Source organism: Crinia signifera, chromosome 4, assembly GCF_055691185.1.
Source record: "Crinia signifera chromosome 4, ASM5569118v1, whole genome shotgun sequence".
NCBI classification, from domain to species: domain Eukaryota; kingdom Metazoa; phylum Chordata; class Amphibia; order Anura; family Myobatrachidae; genus Crinia; species Crinia signifera.
The window spans coordinates 175,236,988-175,264,979 of NC_139220.1; the positions used below are offsets into that span (position 1 = coordinate 175,236,988).

At 42.9% G+C, this 27,992-nt stretch overlaps 1 protein-coding gene across 10 annotated transcripts in view; it reads right to left on the bottom strand.

The window, feature by feature from the left end:
- Positions 1-27,992, bottom strand: part of MAGI2 (membrane associated guanylate kinase, WW and PDZ domain containing 2) — an 838,547-nt gene that overhangs the window by 177,465 nt on the left and 633,090 nt on the right. For all 10 annotated transcript variants that reach the window (XM_083183055.1, XM_083183056.1, XM_083183054.1 and 7 more), the window contains 2 exons: positions 12,293-12,350; positions 2,790-2,911 (listed from right to left, as the gene is read on the bottom strand). In XM_083183055.1, coding sequence (XP_083039181.1) covers positions 2,790-2,911; positions 12,293-12,350 — 180 coding nt within the window. The remainder of the gene's footprint in view (positions 1-2,789; positions 2,912-12,292; positions 12,351-27,992) is intronic.

Sequence of the window (27,992 nt, forward strand, 5' to 3'; positions counted from 1 at the left end):
CCATTATCACCCTCGTTTACTTATTTATTTTTTTCATCACTTATTTTTTACATTACACTGTGTGTTTTCCTGTTAATTCTTATCACCCATTCACGTTCTTTTTTTTTTTTTTTTTTTTCTCTTCTAAATGACAAAGCATTGTTCCTAACAAACTAATTACCAGGAAGCAGCCGTGACTATTATTTTACTGACAACTAAACCAAAAATTATGAAATCAAATGTCCTTAATAAATATTCCGGACACTGAAACATGTCAATACACCAGAGACATAATATAGATCATACATATGACCGGTCAGGAGGGACGCTCAGCATATAAAATAACAACAAAATCCGAACCACTAGTGAGCACCCAACTGTAGGAGTAATAACTTAAAATACAACATACCAGATGAGGAATTGATCCCTAATACAAGACTCTTGCACCATTGCAATGTTTCATACTGGAAACGAAACGATATAAAAAATATAAGGTTATTACCATACAGATTCCGGGGCGCCAGAATACTCCATACAGACAGACGGGCAAAGCCCGGCAAAGAGATGATTGGAAGGAATTCAACACGTGATAAATCACGTAACACTGACAGCGGCAGCAATACAATGCCGCTCACTAATGACACACGCGCAAAGAGTCACATCATTGGCGGAAGCCGACACGTGACCTGCCAGCCGCAAGATGATTGGCAGGACACCTAAATAAAGATTGAACGGCGGTTACATTCGTTTGGCTAGCTTGAAGAAGCACCTAAGTGCGAAACACGTGTCCTAGACCCGTGTTAGACAGAATTAATAGGATGTAAATTGTATTATATGTGATTATATTGTGTGCTCACTATTTATCCGAATTTAGCCTGACATTGTTCTGACGTACCACTGGCATTATAGAGCAGTGGTTGTTCACGCAGCTCCCCCGCAGAGGGCAATATATAGAGGCAATACTAGATACCAGACTAACCTGAGGTACCAAACTTGGCCAATACTAGGCAAACACTGCATACCCGAAGGGACCACTTAAAAATTGAGGTGGCCAACGGGTTACGCAGCAGGCATAGTGTACCTACAGGTTACATTGGTAATAATTAATTAAGACGTGACACAACTACTTAAAAACCTCACTGGCAACCTAACCAGTTAAGGCAATGTGAACTCACACTGCTATAACAAATTACCAGCAGGGGTCAGTAACAACCAATGGAAATGCTACAATATGTATTGAAAACTGTTCAAGATTAAAATCCTGGGCAAAAAGCCATAACAGGAATAAGAACAAAAAGCACCCATTGCAGGCTATAGGAATTATATGTGTACACTCCAGAGATAATATATGCGGCTGAAATCCCTCATAGCACTGAGTTCCAAACCTATGTCCAGCCAACATGATATACAAAATCACCAATAAGGCTGAATGACATACAAAAATAAACTTTTCTTGTATATATACTAAACTGAGGAGAAAGCAGTAGAAATCAAAACCATCTACTGGGAGATAGAGCCGAAAATAAGGCCAAACCAGAAACTTAATGAGATGCCATATGCTGAACAGAACAGCTCAAAAGGCATATGTGACTTATAAGTGAAGAGGCAACAATAAAACAGTTGCGATATAAAGCTGAATTTTCAGCCAAATTACAAAGCACATTATTATCTTTTTGGCGCAAAATAAAAAATAGCCAACCGTGACATAGTGCCACATATAAGGCCAAATCACGGGCATGTGCCCACCCACGGCCAAATCATAAAGAATATTAAAAGGCCCAATCACATCAATAACCACTATCCTCCGACTATTAATAACAACTAACCGTGATATAGTGCCAATAATAAGGCCAAACCACGAATACCACAATCTGCCATAACGCTGAAAATTACAGCTAAATAGGCACAGATAATAGGAGCTGATAGTAAATCAGAAGATAGTGGTGCGACATAGAGCCTAATAAACGGCCAAACTACACATTACGTCTGATACAAGAGGCTGATATATAACCAAAGAGTCACATCTAATTAAAAACTAAGAAAGTGGAATATATCCTCAGATAATAAAGCAACGATATAGAACTCAGAACTCAACTCAGCCATCTAGCTGACATAGAACTTGAAATATCGGGATTTGAACCGTATTAACCAGACCACAGGAGTGTTAAAATAAAAAACACATCAGGCACAAGGGTTACTAAAATAAGTGAATTTATTCACACTACATTAATAAACCCCTAAGCACATAAAAAGATAAATTAACAGTGAGACACACAAACCAATCACAAGGGAATATTACCCGAATTACGAAATATATAAATCATCCTATGAAGCCTGTCTACACGTTTTAAATTCTGTCCAACACTTATCTTTATTTTCTATCACTGTGTATATGTTTGTTGGTATATTTTAACCTCTTATTTGTTCGCACATCTTTGTGGAGTACCCCTTGTCAAACTGTATACTAATAAAGACATTAGAGGTTCCCACGGTTTTATATATAAAAATAGCAATAGAAATACAATTCAATTTTTCTCTAGACTAGGAGTGCATCCATAAATAACTGTCTTTCTCTCCCCTCCTTTTTTGGTTGGAAAAAAGACCTGGTTATGGATTAGTGACAGTTTGTCAGTTTTCCAGCATTTCCAAGCAAATGGTCAACTGTTATTTGCTCTCATCCATAACCATGTTTTTGTACCAACCAGATAGATCTGCAGATAAATCTGCATGTGTATGGCCACCTTTAGTTACAGACAATATTATTAAATAAGCATCCATGGATTAGTTACCAAAATGGCATTGCAATTTACCTCTAAACACTTGGGCCTGCATTGGCTGAGGTCCCAGTTCCGTTGTGGGCATGTTGTGCTGCTGAAGCTTCCGCTTTGCTTCTAACACTGGATTCTCAAATTGAGTTCTTCTGTTTATGTGACTGTTAAAATAAAATGTGGAGTATGAATGACAATAATAATAATAATAATAATAAATAACAATAATAATTAAATATGCTACATATGTAATGTAAAAATCCCAATAAATAGTCCCATTGCAATGATCCTGTGATAGACCCGATTATAAAAATACAATTTAATGTAAAAATAAAAAAGCAAGGTAAATAAAAAATAATAAATAAATATGCAGAGTACTCATCAAAAGGTAATTTGTATAATAAGTAAACAAATATATAATTTAATTGAGACCTAATTTAATTTGAGAAAATGGGACTTGGAAAAAAGTACTAAAAATAAATGAGAAAATATGATCTAAATGTTAAAAGAGAGCCAGAAAACACAATGGTTTACAAGTTATTGCATCTTTCTCTTTTTTAAAGTTTCATTGTAACTACATTGTGTGTATTTAGATTTTTTTTTTTATAAGGGTTTTCTTCCCTAGATCATATAATATATACATATTTCTATGACAACTTTGTTGCTTGTAAGATACAATATACATGACCAAAATAAATATAACCTATAGTAGCATTAATGGTTTGATTATCAGCCTGTCCAGCAATTTGTGACGCTAATCATTTGTCGCACCACATAATATAACATAACATTTTGGGCAAAAACAACAAAATTTAAAGTATAGACAGGTTGTATTGTTTAGTTATATTTGGCTAGCATGGAAATTAAAACGCTATTAACAAGCAAATTAATAACAATAACAATATATTTATAGGTGCCTAAATTGTGGGAATCGCGTACTGTACTTTTAGCCTTATCTCCTCCCCTGCAAATCACATTTTACCATGACAGAGAAAAGGCCTCATAACTAGAATGACCATTAGCATCTCCTCTTCAGGAGAGGAAAGTTAATCAGTATGAATACAAATAGCATATTATTATTCCAAAAAATATGTTAATCTAAAAACATATATTTGTGCATTATACAACTGAATATTACCAGTATTAATAGTGTGTGGCATGGACTTTCAGGTGTTTCATGGGATAGGCCAAATATAAGTTATGATAAATATAAAAATAAAGTACAATTTATCAAACAAGCACTAGGATTGTGCTTAATTCCTTAAGAGATACAATATACTGTAGTGTTTTTTTAGAAAACCAAAATACAAATCACACTTTACAAAATGTACCCTAAGGTTCCAAATATCTTCCATAATATAAAGAATACATTATTACTATGTACTGTAGTATACAAACACAGCACTGTGTCTTGCTCACACATGGGACCTCATTCTGGTTCACTTGCAAAAGCAAATTCTCTCTGTAATGGACAAAACCATGTGCATTGCAGGTGGGGCAGATGTAACATGTGCAGAGAGAGTTACAGTTGGGTAAGTTATTTTGTTTCTGTGCAGGGTAAATACTGGCTGCTTTATTTTTAAACTGCAATATAGATATCAGTTGGAAGTACAAACAGCACCCAAATCTAACTCTCTCTGCACGTTACACCTGCCCCACCTTCAGTGAACATGGTTTTGTCCATTAGAAATTTGCTTTTGCAAGTGAACCAGAATCAGGTCCACTGTCACCTCACCTGCAGCACAGCAGCCAGACAGAGTGTTTGTATACTATAGCAGTGCTGAAAGTGAACATTTTGTGGATATGTGGGATACGAAAAAGTAAAGGCTGTAATTATACGCATGCGCCCCTGAAAAAAGGGTGTGGTCACTAAAGAGGGAGCCTGTAATATGACAGTTATGACTTCTATTTCTAGTTCTAGTTCTCCACCATCCACGGTAATATATCATTTGCTTCACTCACTTTCCAGTTCTGTATGTTAAATTGCATTGTCTATTAAATGGTATCACACTATATGCCATCCTTAATTTTTTGGGGGCACGTCTTACAACTACCCATTGCCAAGTGTTGGTGGACCTTCCTGTACATTCCATATGAGATTAGGTATCCATCTGTTTAAGAGATTTGAGCTATATGGCATACAGGAGCATCCTTTTATAAAGAGGGCCGTACGGTATTTGCCCTACATTATTATCATTCCACATTTGGGAGAAGAGGAATGTACCCCACCACACAAGGATGTACCATTCTACACCTGTAGCACCAGTGGAGGGAACACCCACCCCTATCTGTTTCACAGAGATTACCTAAGGCGGAGGCAGCGGTGGATCATCTGGTCGGTGACAGCGGCAGTCTGGAGGAGTGTCTGGTTGGTGGCAGTGGCGGTGGTTCTGGTTGGTGGTGGTGCAGTGGTTGGTGGTGGTGCAGTGGTTGGTCTGGCCGGTGGCAGTGCAAAGAAGGGTCTAGGCGGTGGCAGTGGGAAGGAGGGTCTGGCCGGCAGCGGTGTGTGGGAGGGTCTGGCCGGCTGCGGTGCAAAGGAGGGTCTGGTTCAGGGTGGTGGGAAATAGTGTCTGGCTGTGAGGCCACCCCTGCATACAGTCCACCTATGGCCACAGTAATTTCAAATCAGGCAGCCAATCAGGCATGGCCACCCCTGATTGGCTACCGGCTAAAGAGCTCCAATTGGCGCATGAATAGTGCCAATCTTGAAATGACGGCAGTGGGTCAGTGCTCAAAGTGTTGTTATGCTATATCGGTACACTTCAAGCGCTGCTATACAGTATATAAATATATTTATTAAGAATAACAACAAACAGAAGTTTGTTTTAATAAAATAACTAGTAGAAAGGTGCTAGGTTGGGACTCCAGGCACCTGAATGCTACAGCTGCAGCTTACACCACAGGGGGTAGCAGCCTGCTGCAGGCCATTTGCACACTGAACTGAGACTGAGTGAAATGGCGCTTCCTCACTCTCAGCTCCTGGACGTCATAAAAATCCAAGCAGTGGCATTGGTTACTGTGAAATGCCAAGAGGGGCTTGCAATGTCTTCAGCAGCACTTTGGTGGGCAATGCTGGCAGCAGCTGTGTAGTGGATAAAGGGGAGACACAGCTGAATCATGCTGTGCTCTGATTTCAGTACCAGCAATGTGCGCAATTCAAGGGGAGAGTGTAGGGGCTCTGGGGATGACTGCCCCTGTCGACCCTTATTGGATCCAGCCATGATCTGTGCTCAAGCATGAATATCCTTAATGCTAAAATAAAAATTATCCATGTGTACAGTAAAGTATGGTCCACAAATAATATGTTAATCCACAAATTAGTCTGTAAAGACATACTGCCTGATTTAGATTTGCACATAGGGAGCAATAATCAGCACATTGCACACGAGCTGCCCAGACAACCTTGATGCTGCGCATGCCCAAAAACAAAATGCAACAGCGTATACTTTTGTGTTTTGCATACAACAGCATTATTAGTTGAGGCGGCTTCTGCAATCCATGGTAGGTCCGGGTGGAGATGGGAAGTGTCCTTAAATTATGTGCATGAGTGTCATTGGAGTGTCATGGGATTTTATCAGCATACAGATGTGTTCTCTTTCACAGCACCACAGCCATACAGTATCTTAAGTAAATTACAATGGAAACTGTGCCAGGCAGTGGCTGCTCAAAGAGTCATTGTTCCGCCCTGTGGTGTGTTGATGGGTGGAGTCCTCCAGTGTGGTTTAGAAATGCTCAGATAAGAAAAGTGGGTGTGGCAGGATTTGCTCAGTTCATCACATGGTACTGCAGAAGGTGAATGCTTACACGTGCATTTGCATATCTTCATACATAAGAATCCATAATTGCAGCTTCTACATTCACCTCTGAATCAGGACTATCATTCTATTTCAATCAATTTGTTATAATTCACACATCTTTATTTGGACTGTGAATGGATTACAGTACAGAGCAATTAGAGTGGGTGAGGGCTGCATAAGCCAGAAGCCATATAAGAGCCCTGACTTAGGGTCATAGAAAGTTCAGCAAAGGGAAAAAACTTAGGCTAGTCTGTTCTGCCTGGATACAAGCTGGGATCAGGCAGGGACCTATCAGGAGGTTAAGGGGAGTAGCCAGGAATAGGTTATATAAGTCAGATGATCATGTGACCTCTTCCTTCTTTTCCCATTTTGAAGTGCTGGAGCTCCTGCACGGATCGGGTAAGAGTTTTTATTTTCTGTCAGTTTAAGCTTGATTAATTAACATGCCTCGACCGAGATTTTCTGCCCCCCTCTCCCCGCCGCCTGGTGGACGCGGCCCGGCCGTTATCTGCAGCCGGGTACCGCTGTCCGCGGGTTAGGGTGATAGGGGTTCAGGGTGTTCCTGCCCCCTCCGGGTCCCCCGTGGGGAGCACGGCGCGAGGGCTTAGTCTGGAGGTATTTAGTCAGTTACCTTCGGTGAGCGTGGCCAGCGCTGCACCGGAGGATACACCAGCGGTCACCTCTGCGGGTGAGCCGCTTGTGGTAGCCGGCAGCGCGGTCCGCTCCTCTCCAGGGCCCTCGGCGGGAGGCAATATGCCTTCAGTACCTCAGGCCGCTGCGGCGTTGGAGGCGCGGCCTGAGGCCTCCGTTTCGGCGCCGGAGATTCCCCCTGTCGCTTCGGTGTCGGGCAGGGCTCCGGCTGTGTCACAGGCCTCAGCGCCGGCTGGCGCTAGGCCTCTGATTCCGGGGCGGGCGGAGGGAGGGCTGCTGACGGTGTCGCAGGCCTAGGTGCCGGCTGGCGCGGGGCCTGTGACATCGGCGCGGGCGTCAGAGGAGGCGCCGGGTCAGCATCAGGCCCCAGCGTCGGCTGACGCGGGGCCGGCGTCATCAATGCAGGACCCGGGGCTCCCGACGGGTCTCAGTGCAGCTGATCAGGCCGCGGCGTCTGGGGACGCGCTGTCGGGCAGTGTATTGCGGGGATTGAACATGTGGCTTCTGCCACTGGGGGAGGCGATTTTGGGGGCTCGCTAGGAGGCAGGGGGGAAATGCCTTCAGGAATTTCCATCAGTGGTTGAGGGGTTTCTTGGTCTTTGCGGCCTGCTATGTGGAGACCAGGCCTGCCGAGTATCCTAACGTGGTGAAATATTTGTTTTTGGTGCATGAAATGTACCTAAAAACAAAGGGTTACTCTTGGAGGGATTACGACGAAAAGTTTCGCCGGAAGCAGGATGGGAATGCTGTTTTGCCCATGGGGTTCAAGGACGTAGAGGTCTGGCTGGAGGTTACACAGCAGACCAAGCCCCCGGGGGAGGGGGTGGGGAAGAAAGCGCCCGTGGCGGCGTCTCCAGCCACCAAGGTCGCGGGTAAGGGTAAATGCTTCGCATTTAATGATGGTAAGTGTAATAGGGGGGCGAACTGTCGTTTTCATCACTCCTGCAGAGTCTGTGGGGCCAATCACCCAGCAAAGGGCTGCACCGCAGCTCCAGCTGGTAAAACAGCCGACGCCGGGGAGGCCGGGGGAAGTCACAAGTAAGGCGTTTTCGCCGGTGGTGGTTTCCGAGCTTAGGGAATGGCTCAGGGGGTACCCTGATGTTGCAGGGTCTCGTTTTTTATATGAGGGTTTCAGTTCAGGTTTTCGGTTGCCCATTAGGGGCACAGTTCATGTTGTGGCATCGAGGAATTTGAAGTCCGCTAGGGATTTCCCTCACATTGTTAGGGAGAAAGTTTATGCGGAAATCAGGCTTGGACGCATGTGTGGCCCTTACAAGGTTCCTCCTATTCAGAGATTGTGTATTTCCCCGGTGGGGGTGGTTCCCAAGAGCACCCCGGGTAAATTTAGATTAATCCAGCATCTTTCTCACCCCCATGGTGGCTCGGAGGAGCTTTGCAGGGTTAAGTACCAGTTGTTTGAGGAGGCCCTTTGTTTGGTTCAGGATTGTGGGCGGAATGCATTAATGGCGAAAGTCGATATTGAGTCAGCTTTTAGGTTGCTCCCGATTCACTCGGATTCCTTGCGGTTTCTGGGTTTTAAATTAGGTGGGGAGTTCTTTGTTGATAGGTGTTTGCCTATGGGTTGTTCAGTGTCCTGCGCGTATTTTGAGAAGTTTAGCTGTTTTCTCCATTGGTGCATTCAAAGAGCTTCGGGTTGTCAGGGTATTGCACATTATCTTGATGATTTCCTGTTCGTAGGCCCTGAGGGTAGTTCAGTTTGCAAGAGGTTGTTGGAGACCACAGAACAGGTTTTAGGGGTGTTGGGGGTCCCTATCGCAGAAGATAAGACTGAGGGCCCCACACACTGTCTATGTTATCTTGGGATTGAAATTGATACGGAGGAAGGTTGTTGCCGTTTACCGGCGGGTAAGGTGCAAAAATGGTTGGGCCTCATACAAGATTGTTTGGCGAAAAGGAAAGTGCGGTTGAAGCAAGTTCAGTCCTTGCTGGGTTGTTTTAATTTTGCGTGTAGGGTGATCCCTATGGGGCGAGCCTTTAGCAGGAAGCTGGAGCGGGCAACTGCGGGGGTTGCTAGGCAGCATCATTCGGTATATCTCTCTAGGGAGATCAGGGATGATTTGCGAACCTGGTCCTCGTTTTTGGAGTCATTTAACAGGGTGGTGTTGTGGCCATCCCCCCCTTGCTTTAACAGTGCGTTACAGCTTTTCACTGACGCATCGGGCAGTGTTGGTTTTGGAGCTTTCTTTGGCTTGGAGTGGCTGCCTTCTGGGTTGACAGGGGTTTCACTAGGAATTTGCTGCTGCTGGAATTGTTTCCGATTGTGGTGGCATTGGAGTTGTGGGCTCACGATTTAGCAGACAAACAGGTTGTTTTTCGGTGTGATAACATGGGCGTGGTGCACACCATCAACAATCAAAGGACTTTGTGCCCTTTAGCCTTGCGGTTACTTAGGCATTTGGTCTTACAGTGTTTGCATTTTAATGTGGTTTTCTCAGCCTGTTACGTTCCTGGCATTGATAACAAGATCGCAGATGCCCTGTCCCGTTTTCAGTGGGGTAGGTTTAGAGAATTGGCACCGGGTGCCGCGACTGTAGGTTTACCATGCCCACCTTATATCTGGAAGATTGTCGAGCCGGTATAGTGGGATTGGCCAGGAACGCTTTGGCGCCTTCTACGCAGAAGGCTTATGATGCGGCTTGGAGGGATTGGCAGGCGTTTCTGTGTAGGTATGGTGGGGAAGGTGAGTCCTTGGAGGATAGGTTGTGTGCGTTTGCATGGGAACACTTCAAAGCAGGGAGGGCAAAAGGGGCCATGTCCACTGCCCTTGCGGGCATTGCTTTTCATTCGCATATAAGAGGTCAGGAAGACCCCACGCGGTCTTTTGTCTTGAAAAAGGCAATGAAAGGTTGGGCAAAGGCGGTTCCGGTGGGCAAGGATTCGCGGAGGCCTATCGATTTGGCTTTATTAAAGGAGTTAGTGAGGATCTTGGCGGAAGACGGCGAGTCCGAGTTCGAAATCCTGCTGTTGCGCACGGCTTTTGTTTTGGCATTTTTTGGGGCATTTCGGGTTAGCGAGCTAGTTGCCAAGAATAAGAGGGATGGTAAGTCTGGTTTGCTTTTCAGTGATGTTCAATTGCGCAGCGGAAGTGTGCTTTGCAAGATAGCTAGGTCCAAGACAGACCAAGTTGGAAAAGGTAGGTGGGTTGCGTTACAAGCACAGAGCGAGTCGGAGATTTGCCCAGTCCAGTTGGCGCAGGCTTATTTGGGGATCCGCCCTGTGGGGGTTGGGGGTCAGTTTTTGTTGCATGGAGATAAGTCAGCACTTTCTAAGTTTCAATTTGCAGCTGTGTTAAAACGTTGTCTGAGTGTGTTGGGGCTTCCGCCTCATGAGTATGGTACCCATTCCTTTCGGATTGGTTGAGCTACACAGGCTGCGGCAGCTGGGTTGTCCCCAGGGGCGATCCAGGCGCTAGGCCGGTGGAAGTCTGATTCGTATAAAAGTTACGTTAGATTGGATAAATTGTAGTTTCGCCTGTTGCGCCAACCCTAAAACGTAGTTTACTGCCGTTTTTTGAACGAAAGCGTTCAGGAATCATGGGTGTGAAGGTTGCTTTTACTTTTTCTTCCGAGGGGGCCTAAATTCAATTGGCAAACCAAGGTCCACGGGAGGTTTTTTAAGTTTTCTCCTTCACATGGGTTGAATATTTAAGTTTGTGTGCTTTGATAAGTTACTGACGGTAAGGATTCTTCTTTTTTCAGTTTCAATGGAATCCTCGGGACAGATATGGCTCATTGGCCATTCCTTTATTTACTGGGCAGGGAGACACCCGATGGGGAGGAGGTCACATGATTATTTAGGAAACAGGACAGTCAGGTGGAAAGGTGTAAGAGGCATGCGCTGGGGAGAATTTTTGAATGAACTTTTCAGGCATGAGAGGAATTGGGGTCGTCCCCAGTGGTTGGTCATCCACCTGGGTGGCAACGACATGGGGATGGTCAAGGGCATAGACTTGATTTTAAGCATCAAGTCTGATTTGGTGGCCGTGCGGGCTCATTGGCCCGAAGTGAGGATAGTTTGGTCCGAAATTATCCCTCGGTTCCATTGGCGGGGAGCTGTCCGGACCTCAGCTATTGAGAAAGCACGGAAAAAGGTGAATTCAGCTGCAGGCGTCTTTGTCAGGGCTATGGGCGGTAGAGTGGTAAGACATCCTTCACTGGTGCTGGACAACGTGAGATATTATAGAGAGGATGGGGTGCATCTTTCCCCTGCGGGAAACTGCATGTTTCTTGAGGACATCTTTCGTTTGTGGGCTTGAATAGTCGGGGTGTTTTTCCCGGTAGTTATAATTTTCTTTTGGGGATGGCGGCTGCGGTTTGTTAACCTTGTTGTGGCGGGAAGTCGCTACCAGCCAGCGGTCAAAGAGGGGCACAAGCGGTCATCGTGGGGCACCACCCCTTTCATAGGACGGCGGGTGGTCCTTCCCATGCGGGTGGACAGGGGGCGTTCCCCTGCGGGACCGTCCGCTAAGGGCTCAGCCAGGTTAGGGGGTGGTGAGACCTTCACGATGCAGGTTGTGCCATTAGGAGGCGGTGGTGAACCCCTCCTGCAGTTTCTGTTTTTACGTATATCAAGTTGACTGGGCTGGCGTGTTGGTAGCGGCTTAGTCTTTGCCATCCTCCAACCTTTAGTTTAAAGTTAGGGATTCAATATCCAAATTCAAATTCCAAATTTACTAGTTTAGCTACAAGGTCTTCAATAAATATCCTCTTGACCTTTTTAACTTAACTCTTGGAGTCCGTGTGGTTATTTCTTGTCCGTGTGAGTTATTTGGTGTCGTGTCATTCATTTTAGATAAGGGTTTTCATTAATAAACAATGTACAGGTATTTAAGTTATGGGCTGCTTATACCCAATGTACTGCTATTAATAATAATATGTTGCTGGTAGATCCCCTACTTTGTTTTTCCACTGCTTGTAACGTACACAGTTTTTTATGTACAATATTTGAAGTCACATCCTTATACACAGTAAATGTAAAAATAATTCAGCATTTCTAAACCTGTATTACTATGACCATGATACGGCTACCTGGGATACCTTTAGAATACATCTAGTGAAAGAGAAATCATCAACTTACTCAACATAGTATGTGCCATAGATAGGATCATCAATTTTCTCCCAGCCATAGGGAAGCTCTGAAAGAAAAATATTTGAATGTTAATAGAAATATAAATGACAGTATGTAACAGTCTGTATGTAACAGCAGCATGACTATCTGGCTGGATGTTTATGTTGGACTAGGGTAGCACATAATCCAAGGAATAATACAATAAAGAAAGCAGGCAGCCAAGAGAATATCCTCATGCCGTTCTGTGACCACTACGAACAATCTCTTCTTTTCTGGGTGAATTTACATTTAACAATGCCTCACATCTCGGCCATGAATCCTGTTGGTGGTATTTTTAGTAGTGAAAAGATACAGCTATAGCAAGATGTGTTAATGATAAGGTCACAATCTCTTGTGTGATGACATTTGGAATATGTGCTACATCATGCTAAATTTATGCAACCCACTTACTGATGAGGCAATGTGTGACAAGCACTGGATTGGGCCGTTCTCATTAGCAAACTATGCTCCATCGACAGATGTAACTGTACGGTATAAAGTCATTGATAGACACCAACCACTATATGTAGGAGAATTTACAAATTGCATATAAAACTGTGCACATTATTATTAAGCCTTTGAGCAGGCTTCCAAATATTTCCAATTTTAAAGGAAAGTTTGGGTCAGCTGGTATGTAACAGCAGCATGACTATCTGGCTGGATGTTTATGTTGGACTAGGGTAGCACATAATCCAAGGAATAATACAATAAAGAAAGCAGGCAGCCAAGAGAATATCCTCATGCCGTTCTGTGACCACTACGAACAATCTCTTCTTTTCTGGGTGAATTTACATTAAACAATGCCTCACATCTCGGCCATGAATCCTGTTGGTGGTATTTTTAGTAGTGAAAAGATACAGCTATAGCAAGATGTGTTAATGATAAGGTCACAATCTCTTGTGTGATGACATTTGGAATATGTGCTACATCATGCTAAATTTATGCAACCCACTTACTGATGAGGCAATGTGTGACAAGCACTGGATTGGGCTGTTCTCATTAGCAAACTATGCTCCATCGACAGATGTAACTGTACGGTATAAAGTCATTGATAGACACCAACCACTATATGTAGGAGAATTTACAAATTGCATATAAAACTGTGCACATTATCGCAAGTCACATGCATAGAAGTGAGACGGACCATTCTCAAATATGGATCCTGAAATCAGTTTCTGGTCATATTTTATGTATTGGTTAAACTGAAAATAGATCTACTAGATGCCATATATTTTAGAAAATATGGTACTTGTTTAGTTTCACAGCGGCAGTGCGTCTGAGTCCCCTTGCGGGGCTCGCTTCGCTCGCCCACGCTGCGGGCTCGGTGGCTCGCTGCGCTTGCCACGCTACCGCCGTGAAACTAAACAAGTACCGAAAATACATTAGAAAAACAATATATTTTGTATATAATCTGGTGGATAAAATCTGCATTTTTTATTTATACTACTGGGAAATTGGGAATTTGTTCCAAGCATCTCTATCAGAAACCACCAGCATTAGACAATCCCCTGCCTCATTCAACTTATGCTGGACATATACTGACTGACTGAGCCATGGATGTAGTTGAATATCACCCATACTGGTTTCCTACAAGCTCTAGCTATGCCCTTCACCATTTTCATACCCCTTCTTTGGATGTTTTCTGTGTTCTTAATATCCTATTTCTGAAAGTTACAATACTAATGACCATTATCACATTTGTTATTAGAACATATACAAAAGGTTGCCATTGCTATGGAGCCCAGAAACTTATGCTGGCCACACATCAGACCAACTTTCCTCCAACCATCCAACTAGTTGCTTGGATAGAATAAAAATATGGTACTGGATGGGATCATAGAAATGTGCTCACAAACCCTGGAAAATGAACAAAAACATTCAGTCAAATTGTTTAAATCAAACAGGTTCAACTACTGTTCTTTTGGAGCGTCAGTTTTTGTCCTTTTCCAGATTTAGGGAGCAAATTTCTGAAGTAAATATTCATTTGCTTCCATCCAGTACCATATTTTTATTTCATCCAAGCAACTTGTTGGATGGTTGGAGAAAAGTTTGTCTGATGCGTGGCCAGCATTAGAGGGGCCTAGATCCAAGTTATAAAGCTGCATACCAATTCCCCAGATTTGCCTACTAAGCAATTGGGTGCAATCTATTGTATTGTATGACATTACATTTTCAGTAAGTGTGTCACTGTACTGTGGCATAATTCATACCAGAGGGCATAGTTTTATAGAATAGAATAGAATAGAATCAACTTTATTGGCCATGTATGCTTGCGCACACTAGGATTTTTTTGTGGATTTACAGTGCAGCATCAAGCAGGGATGAATGAGGGGGGGGGGGTGAAGGCATTACATACATTACTTTAAGACATTACATGTGGCGAACACATGCCCACCGAGTTGCACAGCGCCTAGGCAGCCATCAGCGGCGCCACTGGTCGCTGCAACAGCCAGGAAGGTAATATTAAGCAGAGACAGTACAGTTATCCCACAGGGAACACATACCCACCAAGCTGAACAGCACCTAGGCAGCCATCAGCGGCGCCACTGGTCGCCAAAACAGCCAGGTAGGTAACAATACAAGCAGAGACAGTACAGTTATCACACATGGAACATATTTGGCTGAGCTGCACAGCTCCTAGGCAGCCATCAGCGGCGCCATCTTGATCATGCTGCTCAAAGGCAGCAGTAATAATATTATTTTTATTTAGCATGGCAACTGAAGCATGAGTTCGACTGGTTGTAGCACTTTTCTTCCAAAGCTGGAACACCCTGCCAGCTTGTTGCTGGCAGGTTGTGCAACTAGTGATGGTACAGCATACAGGCTTTGCTAACAGTGGTTACGGAGGTACATGGTACAAATCATTGTAAAGAAACAGAAAACAAAGAAAGTAATACAAAGCTTTCATCAGATTAGAGGCTGAGAGAGATGGTAATTGGTGAAAAATAAATTGATGCCATGTGCAGGTGTAAGTCCAAATCCAGTCCAAACTCCAGTCAAACTCATGCTTCAGTTGCCATGCTTACGATGCAGGCTAAGATGGCAGGCAAAGCCTTTGAGCAGGCTTCCAAATATTTCCAATTTTAAAGGAAAGTTTGGGTCAGCTGGTACAGGGGGAGGGGCTGGTGTTTGCACAAATTGCTCAACAGGCTAATTAGTGGAGGGGGGAAGTTGCAGGCTCCAAGTAACAAAACAATTCACAATGCAGACTGTTCTTTAAATGAAAAGCATCAGATGTTCAAAGTGGGATTCATGTACCTGAAAAATAGGAGATGAGATGGTTTTAAAACTTCTCTCCAGTCAAAGTCATGCTTCAGTTGCCATGCTTACGATGCAGGCTAAGATGGCAGGCAAATCTCAAATAATATGAGATATTTGGTAATATCAACTTGTTATTTGGGCATTCCTCAACATTTAAAATGAAACCTCTAAACTTGTTGTTTCCTCCTTATAAATAGAGTCATCAAAAGTAACTTATTCCAAATAAAAAGGGCAAGTGATACACTTTGAGCTCCATAATAACGAAGAAAATAAAAGCCAATACAAGTAGTATAAGTGCTTTAAAAGGGGTTACTTTAAAAAGGGAACTATATTGGAGGTTTCAAAGATCTTTTGTATAGCAGACAGAAATAAAAAGTGGGGGCAGGGGGTAACCCAATGTCACTGGCAGACTGATAGAAGTGCAGAAAGAGAGAGGTAAGAAATCTGGTTGTAGTACAGAGGAGCAGACTCAGGAAGGAAGGAAAAGTCATAATTCATTTTTGAGATTTAATATGCATGGATTTTAATTAATGTGGGTGATTTACAATTAATATTCATAAAGGCTTTGTATTTAATTTAGAAGCTTACAATTAATTTAAAAGATTGCCTGAGTTTAATTATGCAGCCCATGGTCAGAGGATGGTTGAAAGAACAGGGGCGAAATGTAATAGGGTGTGATTTTTTAGACATGTGCGATTTTTGGTCAAAAACGGCCGAAATCGCACATTTTCCGAAAATCGCACATTTAATAGGTTGAAAATCGCGGTAAAAAATCGCACTTTTTACCGCGAAATCGCACTTTTCTAAGTGCGATTTTTAGTCACATTTCAATTCGCATCCAGATGTTTTCCCATTATAAAGTATATAACTCGCAAATGTAATAGGGTGCGATTTTTGGTCAATGTTACCAAAAATCGCAAAAAAAATAGACCAGGTTCTGACAGGCGATTTTGACAGAACCATGCACAGATCATTGAGATCTGTGCATGGTTCTGTTAATAAAAATGTGTAAAAGTGTTTTTATAAAAAAAAAACGGCGTGGGGTCCCCCCTCCTAAGCATAACCAGCCCCGGGCTCATTGAGCCGGACCTGGTTCCAAAAATACGGGGGGACAAAAAGCATAGGGGTCCCCCGTATTTCTGAAACCAGCCCCGGACTCTTGGACCGGTTCTGGTTCCAAAAATACGGGGGACAAAAAATCTGGGGGTCCCCCGTATTTTGAAACCAGCACCGGGCTCCAACAGCCCGCGGTGTCATGCCACAGCCGGGGGACACTTTTTATACAAGGTCCCCCGGCCAAAACATGAGCACCGTGGCTGGTCAGCCTTGGACGGGGTACCTGGAGGAGTGGGGACCCCCCCAATAAAGGGGTCCCCCCCCCCAGGCTTCACCCGTCCACGGCTGAAGCCCGGGGCTGTCACCGGCGTCCGTGGCCAGTGGACGCCGGCCTGATAGGGTTAAATTCATCATACATATCATTACATTGCTTTTTACCGGCGAACTACAAGTGCCAGCAGACCTCCCCCGCATGCTGGGACTTGGAGAACCACAAGTCCCAGCATGCGGGGCATTAATGGGCCCGCTGGGACTTGTAGTCCACCTGTAAAAAGAATGTTTATAAAAAACACACACACAGAGAAGTACAAGTTTATTACACACACACACCTCAATTTTACACAGCGTTACTTACCATTCCTGGATCCAGCGCTGGTCTGGCTGCTTTACAGCCGGCTCCCCCCGAACTGACAGGCAGCGGGGAGAAGCGGCTGTCTCCGTCGCTTCTAACAGCCTCTGTAGCGCTGTCCGAGTGCTACAGAGGCTGAGAGCGTGATTGGCTGAGCTACAGTATGCGTCTCCATGGAGACGCATAGCTCAGCCAATCACGCTCTCAGCCTCTGTAGCACTCGGACAGCGCTACAGAAGCTGTTAGAAGCGACGGAGACAGCCGCTTCTCCCCGCTGCCTGTCAGTTCGGGGGGAGCCGGCTGTAAAGCAGCCAGACCAGCGCTGGATCCAGGAATGGTAAGTAACGCTGTGTAAAATTGAGGTGTGTGTGTGTAATAAACTTGTACTTCTCTGTGTGTGTGTTTTTTATAAACATTCTTTTTACAGGTGGACTACAAGTCCCAGCGGGCCCATTAATGCCCCGCATGCTGGGACTTGTGGTTCTCCAAGTCCCAGCATGCGGGGGAGGTCTGCTGGCACTTGTAGTTCGCCGGTAAAAAGCAATGTAATGATATGTATGATGAATTTAACCCTATCAGGCCGGCGTCCACTGGCCACGGACGCCGGTGACAGCCCCGGGCTTCAGCCCTGGACGGGTGAAGCCTGGGGGGGGGGGACCCCTTTATTGGGGGGGTCCCCACTCCTCCAGGTACCCCGTCCAAGGCTGACCAGCCACGGTGCTCATGTTTTGGCCGGGGGACCTTGTATAAAAAGTGTCCCCCGGCTGTGGCATGACACCGCGGGCTGTTGGAGCCCGGTGCTGGTTTCAAAATACGGGGGACCCCCAGATTTTTTGTCCCCCGTATTTTTGGAACCAGGACCGGTCCAAGAGTCCGGGGCTGGTTTCAGAAATACGGGGGACCCCTATGCTTTTTGTTCCCCCGTATTTTTGGAACCAGGTCCGGCTCAATGAGCCCGGGGCTGGTTATGCTTAGGAGGGGGGACCCCACGCCGTTTTTTTTTTTACTTTTTTTTTTTTGCACAAAAGCGCATTTATAAAAATGCGCACATTTTCATGACTGAAAATGCGCACATTTTCATGACTAAAAATCGCGGCAAATCGCGGCAAATCGCATTTTTTTGCCGCTAATTCGCATCTCATTACATATGCGAATTCGCGGCAAAAAACGCGATTTTTAAAGGTGCGATTTGGTGCGATTTTTTTTTAGTCTAAAAAATCGCACCCTATTACATTTCGCCCCTGGTCTTAATCACTGCCCAAGGCTGAGATAGTCTTAGGCCACTACCGGTCATGTTTCTTGTTATAGTGGAAATCAATTTTTAAATTGATAGAATTTACATCTATACACACTGGCACACAATATAAAAGTAGAAATTAAAAATTATTTTAAATACAGGATGCACACATTATATTTATATAACAAAAGGAATAAACATTCTTGTTTGATTTATTTATTTTATTTTATTTATTAACAGTTTCTTATATAGCGCATACATATTACGCAGCGCTTTACAGAGAATATTAGAACATTCACATCAGTCCCTGCCCCAGTGGAGCTTACAATCTATGTTCCCTACCACATGTACATGTGGTAGGGATTACCACATGTAATCGGAGAACCTCGGCCTTGATACTCCTTGAAAAAGTATTTTCATTGGGGGCTTCTTTACAGTTATTTGCATTTATGCATTTCATTTTTATTAATTACAGTATTTAACTTTAACTCATTACAGATCATTAATTGCTATTTACAGCAATTCCTGCTAATGACTCACATTTAGTAAACAAACTATTTTGTATTAAGAATACACAGCAATTCCACAGAATTATAGTGCTCACTATAAATATCCCTATGAATATACAGTTCTGTATTTATGTACAGTACTCACACACAGTTTTACAGTCCTACAACACAATAATACAACTTTAAACACCATTAGCCATTTCTGAAATGTACACCTATTCAGCTGAAGGTACACACCACTAACTTATATCATGTCCAACATTATAAAAACTTCAAAAGAGATACACTGGAGAAGTTGCCCATATCAACTAATTAGATTTTATCTACCATTTATCTAGCACAGTCCATAAAATGAGATATAGTAGCTGATTGGTTGATTGCAACTTCTCCACTTTCTCATTCCCAAAAAGGTTTAATTTGTCTCCACTTCGAGACATAGCACAGCAATACGCTCTAAGGTGTTCATACACACAAAGACCTGAAGATTTAGGGGGGTATTCAATCCCGGGTCACCACTGTCCATCCGTCCCCACAGCTGTGACCCTGGCCCATTTTCATGTTGCTCGACTGAATATCGCCAGACGGGATTAAATGTCCCGCCTGCCGATAGGTAAAAAGGGGGCGTGTCTGCGTAAATGGCCGTGGATTGACAAGATGCGGCCGTGATCGTGACAATTCCCGCCCGTTATCGACAAAAAATGGGCTTTCACAGTCGGCGTGTTCTGTTGATCTGCCTCTTCAATGCTGTCAGGCGCAAGCTGCTATTTCCCCCCACCAAATAGTGCCAGGTATCTTACCAGAACCCAGAGAGCACTTTCAAAGTTACTTAAAAAATTCTACACTTTAGGAAATAGAGCCAGTAAATTATTAGTTAGAAAACTGAGAGGCAAAAATGTGATAAATAGAATTAAAAAACTTTCTAACCCAGAGATGGCTCTGCGGCCACTAACCCAAAGATATCGCTAACTTATTTGCTTCCTACTATGAAAACCTCTACAATCTGAAAAAAGACCCATTCACACCCCAACTACAGACACTGAAATCACACGGCCTCAACGAGACTATAGACCTTGAGTTTATTTAAAATGAATAAACGATTCCTTCACCTCTTATCAGCGTAGATAGAGACCATAACCCTCTCTCCTATAAATAACTCTTAATTCATCAGAATAACAACATGTAAAAATTGCTCATGTAAGATAAGTGTATGCCTGTACATACTCTGAGATATTTATGCTATATATCCCCCTTAAAGTCCCTTCCATCTAGGACAATAATCTATTGGGCTTTGAATATTCCATTGTAACAATATATAAAAAAAAAAACTTATTAATAAAATATACATTGAGCTATGTACAAAAAAAACAAAAAAAAACAAAAAAACCTCAACACATATAAAAAACAACACAAGTCAAAAAATGTCGACTTTTCGTCTCTCTCCTCCCTCTTTCTCTCATATGCATGCCAATTTTTTGCCAGTTTTTTTTTCTATTTAAAAAAAAAAAAATCTTTTTAATTACTTTTTATCTTTTAATTCTTCCACTTTTGCAATTTTTGCATTTATATAAGGTGATAAGTCTGTATGGAACATTAGTCCCACTTAGTATAAGCAAGGATCTACATCTTCATTCTTGATGGTCATTATCACATAAGGTATATCCTAACATTATGAATGTCATCATAAATACTGTCCGACATGGGCAATTTGAACTTCCATATAACCTCAGATAACTACAGTTACTATAAGAAATTATGAGGAAGCCACATTGAAAACAAAGAGCAAAAACAGTCCCAATATCAACTTTTTCCTCCTTCCCCTCTTTTTTCCCTTCTACCTTTCCCTCGCTGCAGTACCCCATTTTCCTTACTCCGGTCTCCAATCCCCCTCTTTCTCACCAACTTTATCTCTCATCTGTACAATTAAAATAGTCGCTATCCCTTTAAGGATACCTAACTGCCCGTGCATGCACCGTAACTGTGCTTTAAACCATTCTGGCACATATTTAAGTGCTGCAAAAAAACGCTAAGAGTATACACAAACACTATGAATTTAGAAATGATATGATTCACCATATTATGGTATATATAAGCCCGAATAGTCTGTCAGTGTGGCAATATGAATGCTGGTTTGTCACATATATACTGTTTGGAAATGTGCCGTTTTATTTTTATCTCTATTTTTATTTCTATACTGTGCATCTATCTGTTGCTTTACATTAAAGGTTTCTATTATGTGACAGATAATATCTATTTGGATAAATGTTTGCTAGTTCAAATGGTGCACATGTAAGCAAGTTTTGTCATTACAAAGACTTTACTGATTGACCCATTAAGGAAGCACACACCTGTGTGCAATATGCGGACAGGTATAAGTTCAGCCCCTCAAATGGAATTCCCTATTCCCAATTGATAAAGCCACCTGAGCGCGGCAAAACGCGTCTTGAAAGGAATTCCACACTGGTTGAGACCGAGGACCTGGAGAATAACTTGCCAAACAGAGCTCCACAACTGCCCCATACACTGGTCCTCGACAGAGCTTACCGGCTACGGCACAGAGTGACCTATCCATTGGACGACTCACCGTCAACCCGGCGGCTTGCTGCAGGAGCGTGTACGTAACCACACAGAGAGGACGCTTCCACCCGCCGCAGTGTTCAGCGGCTCACACTCGGCTCGCTGGCCGGTGTAGCTGCTGTCTACATCTAACACTGTAAGGCGTGTGGCGGAGCATGCACCAACACACCCCACTGGGGACCTGCTGAAAGCCTGACACCAGGATCTGGGAGACGCCATACAGTTGTGTCATACACCCTCTAAAGGTAATCACCAAGTGCCTTTTTCAATCTAACCTCCATGGTCAAAGAGTAAAACAGAAATTTATTTGCCAACCAGCTTTGCACATTTAGGAGGACATACCCCTTTCCCCCAGTACAGCGCTGGGAATTCCACCCCTATATTCAGGAAGGTAAAAACATCTGTCCAACTTGTGCGCACAATCTGAGTACCCAATTAGGACTTGGTAACTATATGTTACTTTTAATCAGTATTGCATTGATGTTTTTGTTTTAAATTGTTTATTGCATGCATGCAAAATATTATGTATGTTATTTATTAATTAAATTGTAAGTTTTGTGTGCCTAAGGCGCCTACTGGTATCTCTTCCATTCACACCCCAACCTTCCTTCCCTTTAATACGATCCTTCCTAGACTCTATAACCCTACCCTCATTAACCCCAACTGAATCTGCTACACTCTGCTTCCCATGGACTGCTGAAGAAGTCCACAGCGCACTAACATCGCTAAAGAAAGATAAAGCCCCAGGCCCAGATGGGTTTATCAACTCGTTCTATGTAGTCTTTCAGGAATCTTTCTCTCCCGTCCTTCTTAATCTTTACAACGCTATCTCTGAAAACCCCTTCCCTGCAGAAATGTTGGAGGCACAAATAGTAATGATACAGAAGCCAGGCAAGGACCCATCTTTACCCCAATACTATAGGCCTATAGCACTCTTGAACACGGATCTAAAGCTATACGCTAAACTCATAGCAACCAGATTGAACCCCCTTCTCCCTAATTTGGTTAACCAAGACCAAGTTGGTTTTACACTAGGTCGTCAGGCTCCAGATAATACAAGAAGAGTGTTCTCCTTGTTGGAGGCACGCTCAATTACCCAAAATACTTTGCTGATGTTATCCTTAGACGCAGAAAAGGCCTTTGACAGAATCCACTGGAACTATATGCATGAGGTTCTTGTCAAGTTCGGATTTTCAGGCATTTTTTATAAAACATCCTTCGACTACTCAAACCCCACAGCCCGTGTTTTCAGTAAATGACCTTGTGTCAAACCTAGTTTTTTTGTTAGGTTGGGGTGAGACAAGCACAATTAAAAAGCACAATACAAAAACAGAAAAATCGAAAAGTCCCAAGGCGCAATCGATCCTTGCAGCCTCACTTTCAAATGGAGGACCACCCAGCAATCCTCACTCGCCAACTCTCCAGAACAAATGAGAAAGTGCAGGCGCTTGACTTGTATGTTCCGTAGTGTGGTTTTTCTCTCACGTGAAAAGTAAACAGAAAAAATGTGTATCAGTGACACAATATTAAATATTCAATTATGGCGGTACCATGAACCCAGGGAAATAATTCGTACCGCAACTCACTCTGCAGTGAAGTGTAACAGGTATGTAGCGGTTTCTTTAAAGGTTCACCACAGTGATAAATTAAAAATATGTACCAAAATTAGGTGCCAATGAGCTCAGATGCATACCGTACTCACTGAAATTTCAGGAGTCTTTAAGCATATCAAGGTTTTTTTTAACTCTAGTACCAGAATGGTCTCAGACAATCAAATAGCAAGGATGGACAAGATCACTTCGTACCGTACTCACTAAAGATGTAGATGTGATACGTATATCAAGGTATCTTTGCGGAGTAGTTCCTGTTACCCCTCCTCTTACAACCAGCTCCCCCAGGCAGATGGTGTGCCGAAAAAACAGAGGGAATGACCGGTTTCAGTACCAAAATGTATTATTCATGAAGTGCTTCATTGTTGATGTCTCAGCGATCCAAGCGTAAAATCCTCAGCAATATTACTGATAATAGACTTCTGCCGACAGAACCTGCACTGGTGACTCCTGTGAGTGGGCGCCGGTGCTGCAGGATCAGGATTCCATGATCAAGCGGCCGCTGTCAGTGACTGTGTGAGTCCCCTAATCCTGTAGCTGCTTCTCTGCACGGGGCTGCCCCCGTGTGCTCAAGAGCCACAGATTGGCCACCCCTGCACTATTTCATTGACTGCACGCTCCCATGGGTCATTAATGAAGCAGTAATTATCCAAACTCATTTTCCACAAGTCAAGTCTGATTGCTGACCAGCTGCTGGAACTAGAACACAAATGGTGCTACTAATCTATTTGATCAATACTCTACTACAAATCCATTATCAACAGGAACATAGAATTCCTATATTGATGAAAACCCCCTTTTTTTGTAAGCACATTGAACTTTGAGAAGCAGGATTTTTCCTTATTTTCTAAGCAATCTGTCTAGATTGCTAATCTGTCTGCCCCTGTGTGTATGCCCTATAGCGATGCGCAGTCGCACACGTCGCCATCGCCCATTCATATTTTTAGCACATGTAGTCAAGATCTAGTTAGATTGTCAGCATGTGCTAAAGAAAGCACTGATTAGCACAGATCGCTCAGCACACATCGCTATGTGTGTGTGGAGGATCTAGCAGCTACTGTATGTGTGCTGAGAGATCTGTGCTAACTAGATCGCTCAGCAGCAAAATGTGACCCTTGTGTAAGGGGCATAAGTACAGTATCTTCTAACTAAAGTTAATCTATGTATGGGTTCCAATGTGTCCATCATTGGTGAACTAGAGATTACAAGTATGGGAAGAGGGTACTTTCATTTTAGTACGGAAAGTGATTTGTAAACTCTTAACATTTAATAGCATGATTCACTGATCATATAACTAAATATATGGGACCACTGAAAACGAAAACATTTATAGATACATGATACATTTATAGATACATGATTTTGTGGTAAGTGCCACTTACTAGGAGAGTGGAAATATAATATTTGGATGCAAAAAGGATTATGATGGATTAAGATGTATGAAATGTAACCTTCATCAGCCATGCTAAACACTATACGTACACATCTATGCTAAACTTGTAATGTGCTAAGCCTCCATCTGTGATTTAGAAGTAAAAAATGTCAGACAATGAAGCTCAAATAAAATCCACTTTACTAAATTAAACCCATAAGCAATGCTTAATACTATACTTCATCAAAACATGTTTCAAAAGAAATCAATAGCTAATCAGAGCAGCTATTAACCCTCAGTTGTATTGTGAAATTGCTTAATAATTTCACATTAGTTTTTACAAACTACTAACGGAGTTGTAATGATAAGCTAAAAGAACGTCATTTAAAGAACAATTCAATTATAACAGTTGGCTCTACAATATACAATATAGGTCTAGAAAAACTCATGCTTGGGGCTATTGTTCAGGGGCAACAGGGAATTTTTTTCTCTCCTGCTAATTGGATTGAGCCAAGATATTTGTAGTCATTGATATGCCAGGAGCATTCACGGTTCACAATAAGTAGTTGATAATAATTTTATTCACTATCGGTTAGAATAGCAGACAGTTCTGTTACCTGTATTTCAGATGATGACAGAAATAAAAAATTCTCCCAATAATTAAAGTATAGTTGAAGAATATCCATTTGTTAACATCATATTAGCCTTTTGCTTGCCAAAACTCTTCAATCAATGATTCCTACTTAGCTGCCCAGACTGATAAATGAGTTTTCATTGATATACTCCACCATTAGTTCCCAAAAGTGTCTGCTTTTCCTCCTCTATTTCTAAAAAATGATATAGTATGGATGTTCTGATGAAAACTATGGAAGCAGAGGCATAAACATTTGTAGATTATGTTCAGCGGCATCACTTAGTTACTGCAATCACTTGGACGCAGCAGTGAACCACAAAATGTTGGAAAATCCTACTAGAACACAGGTTCTCAAACTCGGTTTTCCTCAGAACCCCACACAGTGTATGTTTTTGCAGGTCTCCTCACAGAATCACAAGTGAAATAATGAGCCCCACCTGTGGATCTTTTCAAATGTGTCAGCGAGTAATGAATGCACCTGTGCACCTGCCGGGTGACCTGGGAAATGTGAACTGTGTGGTGTCCTGAGGACCGAGTTTGAGAACCTCTGTACTAGAACATTTCATGATTTGAAACACTAAATCAAATTATTTAAAAGTAAACAATCTCAAAGACAAACAGAGGCTTCCTGTGACTGCCATTCTACTAAAAGCAATCTTCCTGCCATAGAAGTAGATGTGGATATACAAGGAGTGAACAGAGTCTGATTAGCAACAGGGCTGGCGCTAGCCACTCAGCAGCTCCTGCAGTGCAGGGAGGCGCTAAGCTGAAGAGGCGCTCTCTCAGCGCTGCCACTCTGAAAGCAAACTAGATTCCTATTGCTGGCGTGCTCCCCCCCCCCCCCCCCTATCCTCCCTGACGGCAGTCCCACCACCTTGTATTGCTGCTGGAAGATGTGCAGGGAGGTCTACATGGGACTGAGCTCTCCCTGCGGCGGGGAAGGGCTGTAAACAGGATGCTCTGCCGGGAGTTGGGGACACGGACTCCGCACTCACTCAGAAAGGAGAAGCTGGTAGGCTGGGGAAAGGGGAGCTGTGGGGGGAGGGTGGTGAGGCTTAGGAAGGATCAGCGGGTGTTGGAGGAGGAGACTCACGGGCTACAGTGACTGCGAGCTGGCTGCGAACATCTCAGTTAGGGTCTGCTCCTGCCATGGATGGGATTGCTCGGGACATATATAAGTCACACTGCCAGGGACTTCCTGGGGTCTAGCTCCAACATTGCACTGTGGAACCCAGTTAGACTAATCTAAGCATGGAATTATTAATAATTACAAAATAGCAAAATATATTTAGTAGGCAGCCCACATAGATCAGCAGTTATGTATAAGCAGCGCTACTACTGCCAACAACAATGGGCATTCTCTCTCTCTCTCTCTCTATATATATATATATATATATAGCAGTGCCACTACTGTCCGTAAGTGTGGACATTATGTATAAACCGCACTACTACTGTGGGTATATGCAGAAGTACTCGGAATTACGTGTAGCATAATGTGTGTCATAATGTCATATGGGCATTATGGTGTGCGGAATATTGTCTAAGTGGCATCATGATGTGTTGCATAATGTATAATGGGAATTACTGTGGATGGAATAATGTGTAGTAGGCCTTACAGTGTGTAGTATTATGTGTTATGGGCATTGTGGTGTTATTGGTACTTTTGTATGGCCACGCCCCTTCCCCATGAAGCCACACACCTACATTTTTGCTGTGCGCACTCTCCCTGTTTTCACTGTGGTGGTGGGGCAATCACCAATTCCATAATGGCTAGTTACAACACTGGTGCTGTGTAATGTGAATAAGATTGTGCTACTATATGGTGTCATTTGGAATGGGGTACTATTGTGTGGCCATGCGCTGTCCCTTTGTGAAGTATGGGAGGGCGTAAATAAATAGTTTGCAGGAGGGCACCGAACACCCTAGCACCGGCCCTGATTAGCCATCAATCTCATTGATGCTACCTGCCAGGATAACTGTGCAGGACAATATTCCATACAGTATACTGTATTGCCATCTAGAACTTCCAACATATTTTACATAATGCCCTCCAACAACTAATCCTGTAGACTGCTATATTAAAGATGACAAATGCTTATTTTAACACTTACTTTTCTCTAGTAATAATGTATACATGAGTGAATGAATACAAATTCCATACAATAAAAAGCCATATGCAAGCATAAGATTTCACTCTAGCTATTATAATAAATGATCTACAATTGACTATTGCCACATTCTCCACTTAACACCTGTATAAGAACAAATAGCCTGCTTTCAAGGGGGCACTCAGGTCTAACAACATAAAAGGAGTATGTGAAATAGTTGTTGCAGCCAGGCGATGACAAGAAATATGTAGAAGTTTGCGATGTAATTTTTTCTGTGTTTGATTTATTATGCCATCTGACAAAATTCTTCATCTCAATACATGTCTCGTGTGACAGCACCAGGAAGGGAATGTGCTGGGAAACGGGCATTTGTTCTTTGCGCAGTATACAAATGACACATTTTGTATGCATCCACGAGGGGATTTTGAAAATGTACTGCCCAATTCATATGCCAATTCACCAATGATAAAAGAGAGGCTTTGGGTGTTAGATGTCTCCTTTTTAACTTTTTTTCCAGATAAGTGTCAATCTTGTTCTGTTTTAGGACATCAATTTCGGTGGAACATTTCAGCTGAGAATTGTTATATACATTTCCTGTTCGTCATTTACCCTTTAAACGCCAAGTGATTTGCCAAGTAAAAAAGAAAAATTGATGTGAAAATTGGCAAGCAAACATTTGTA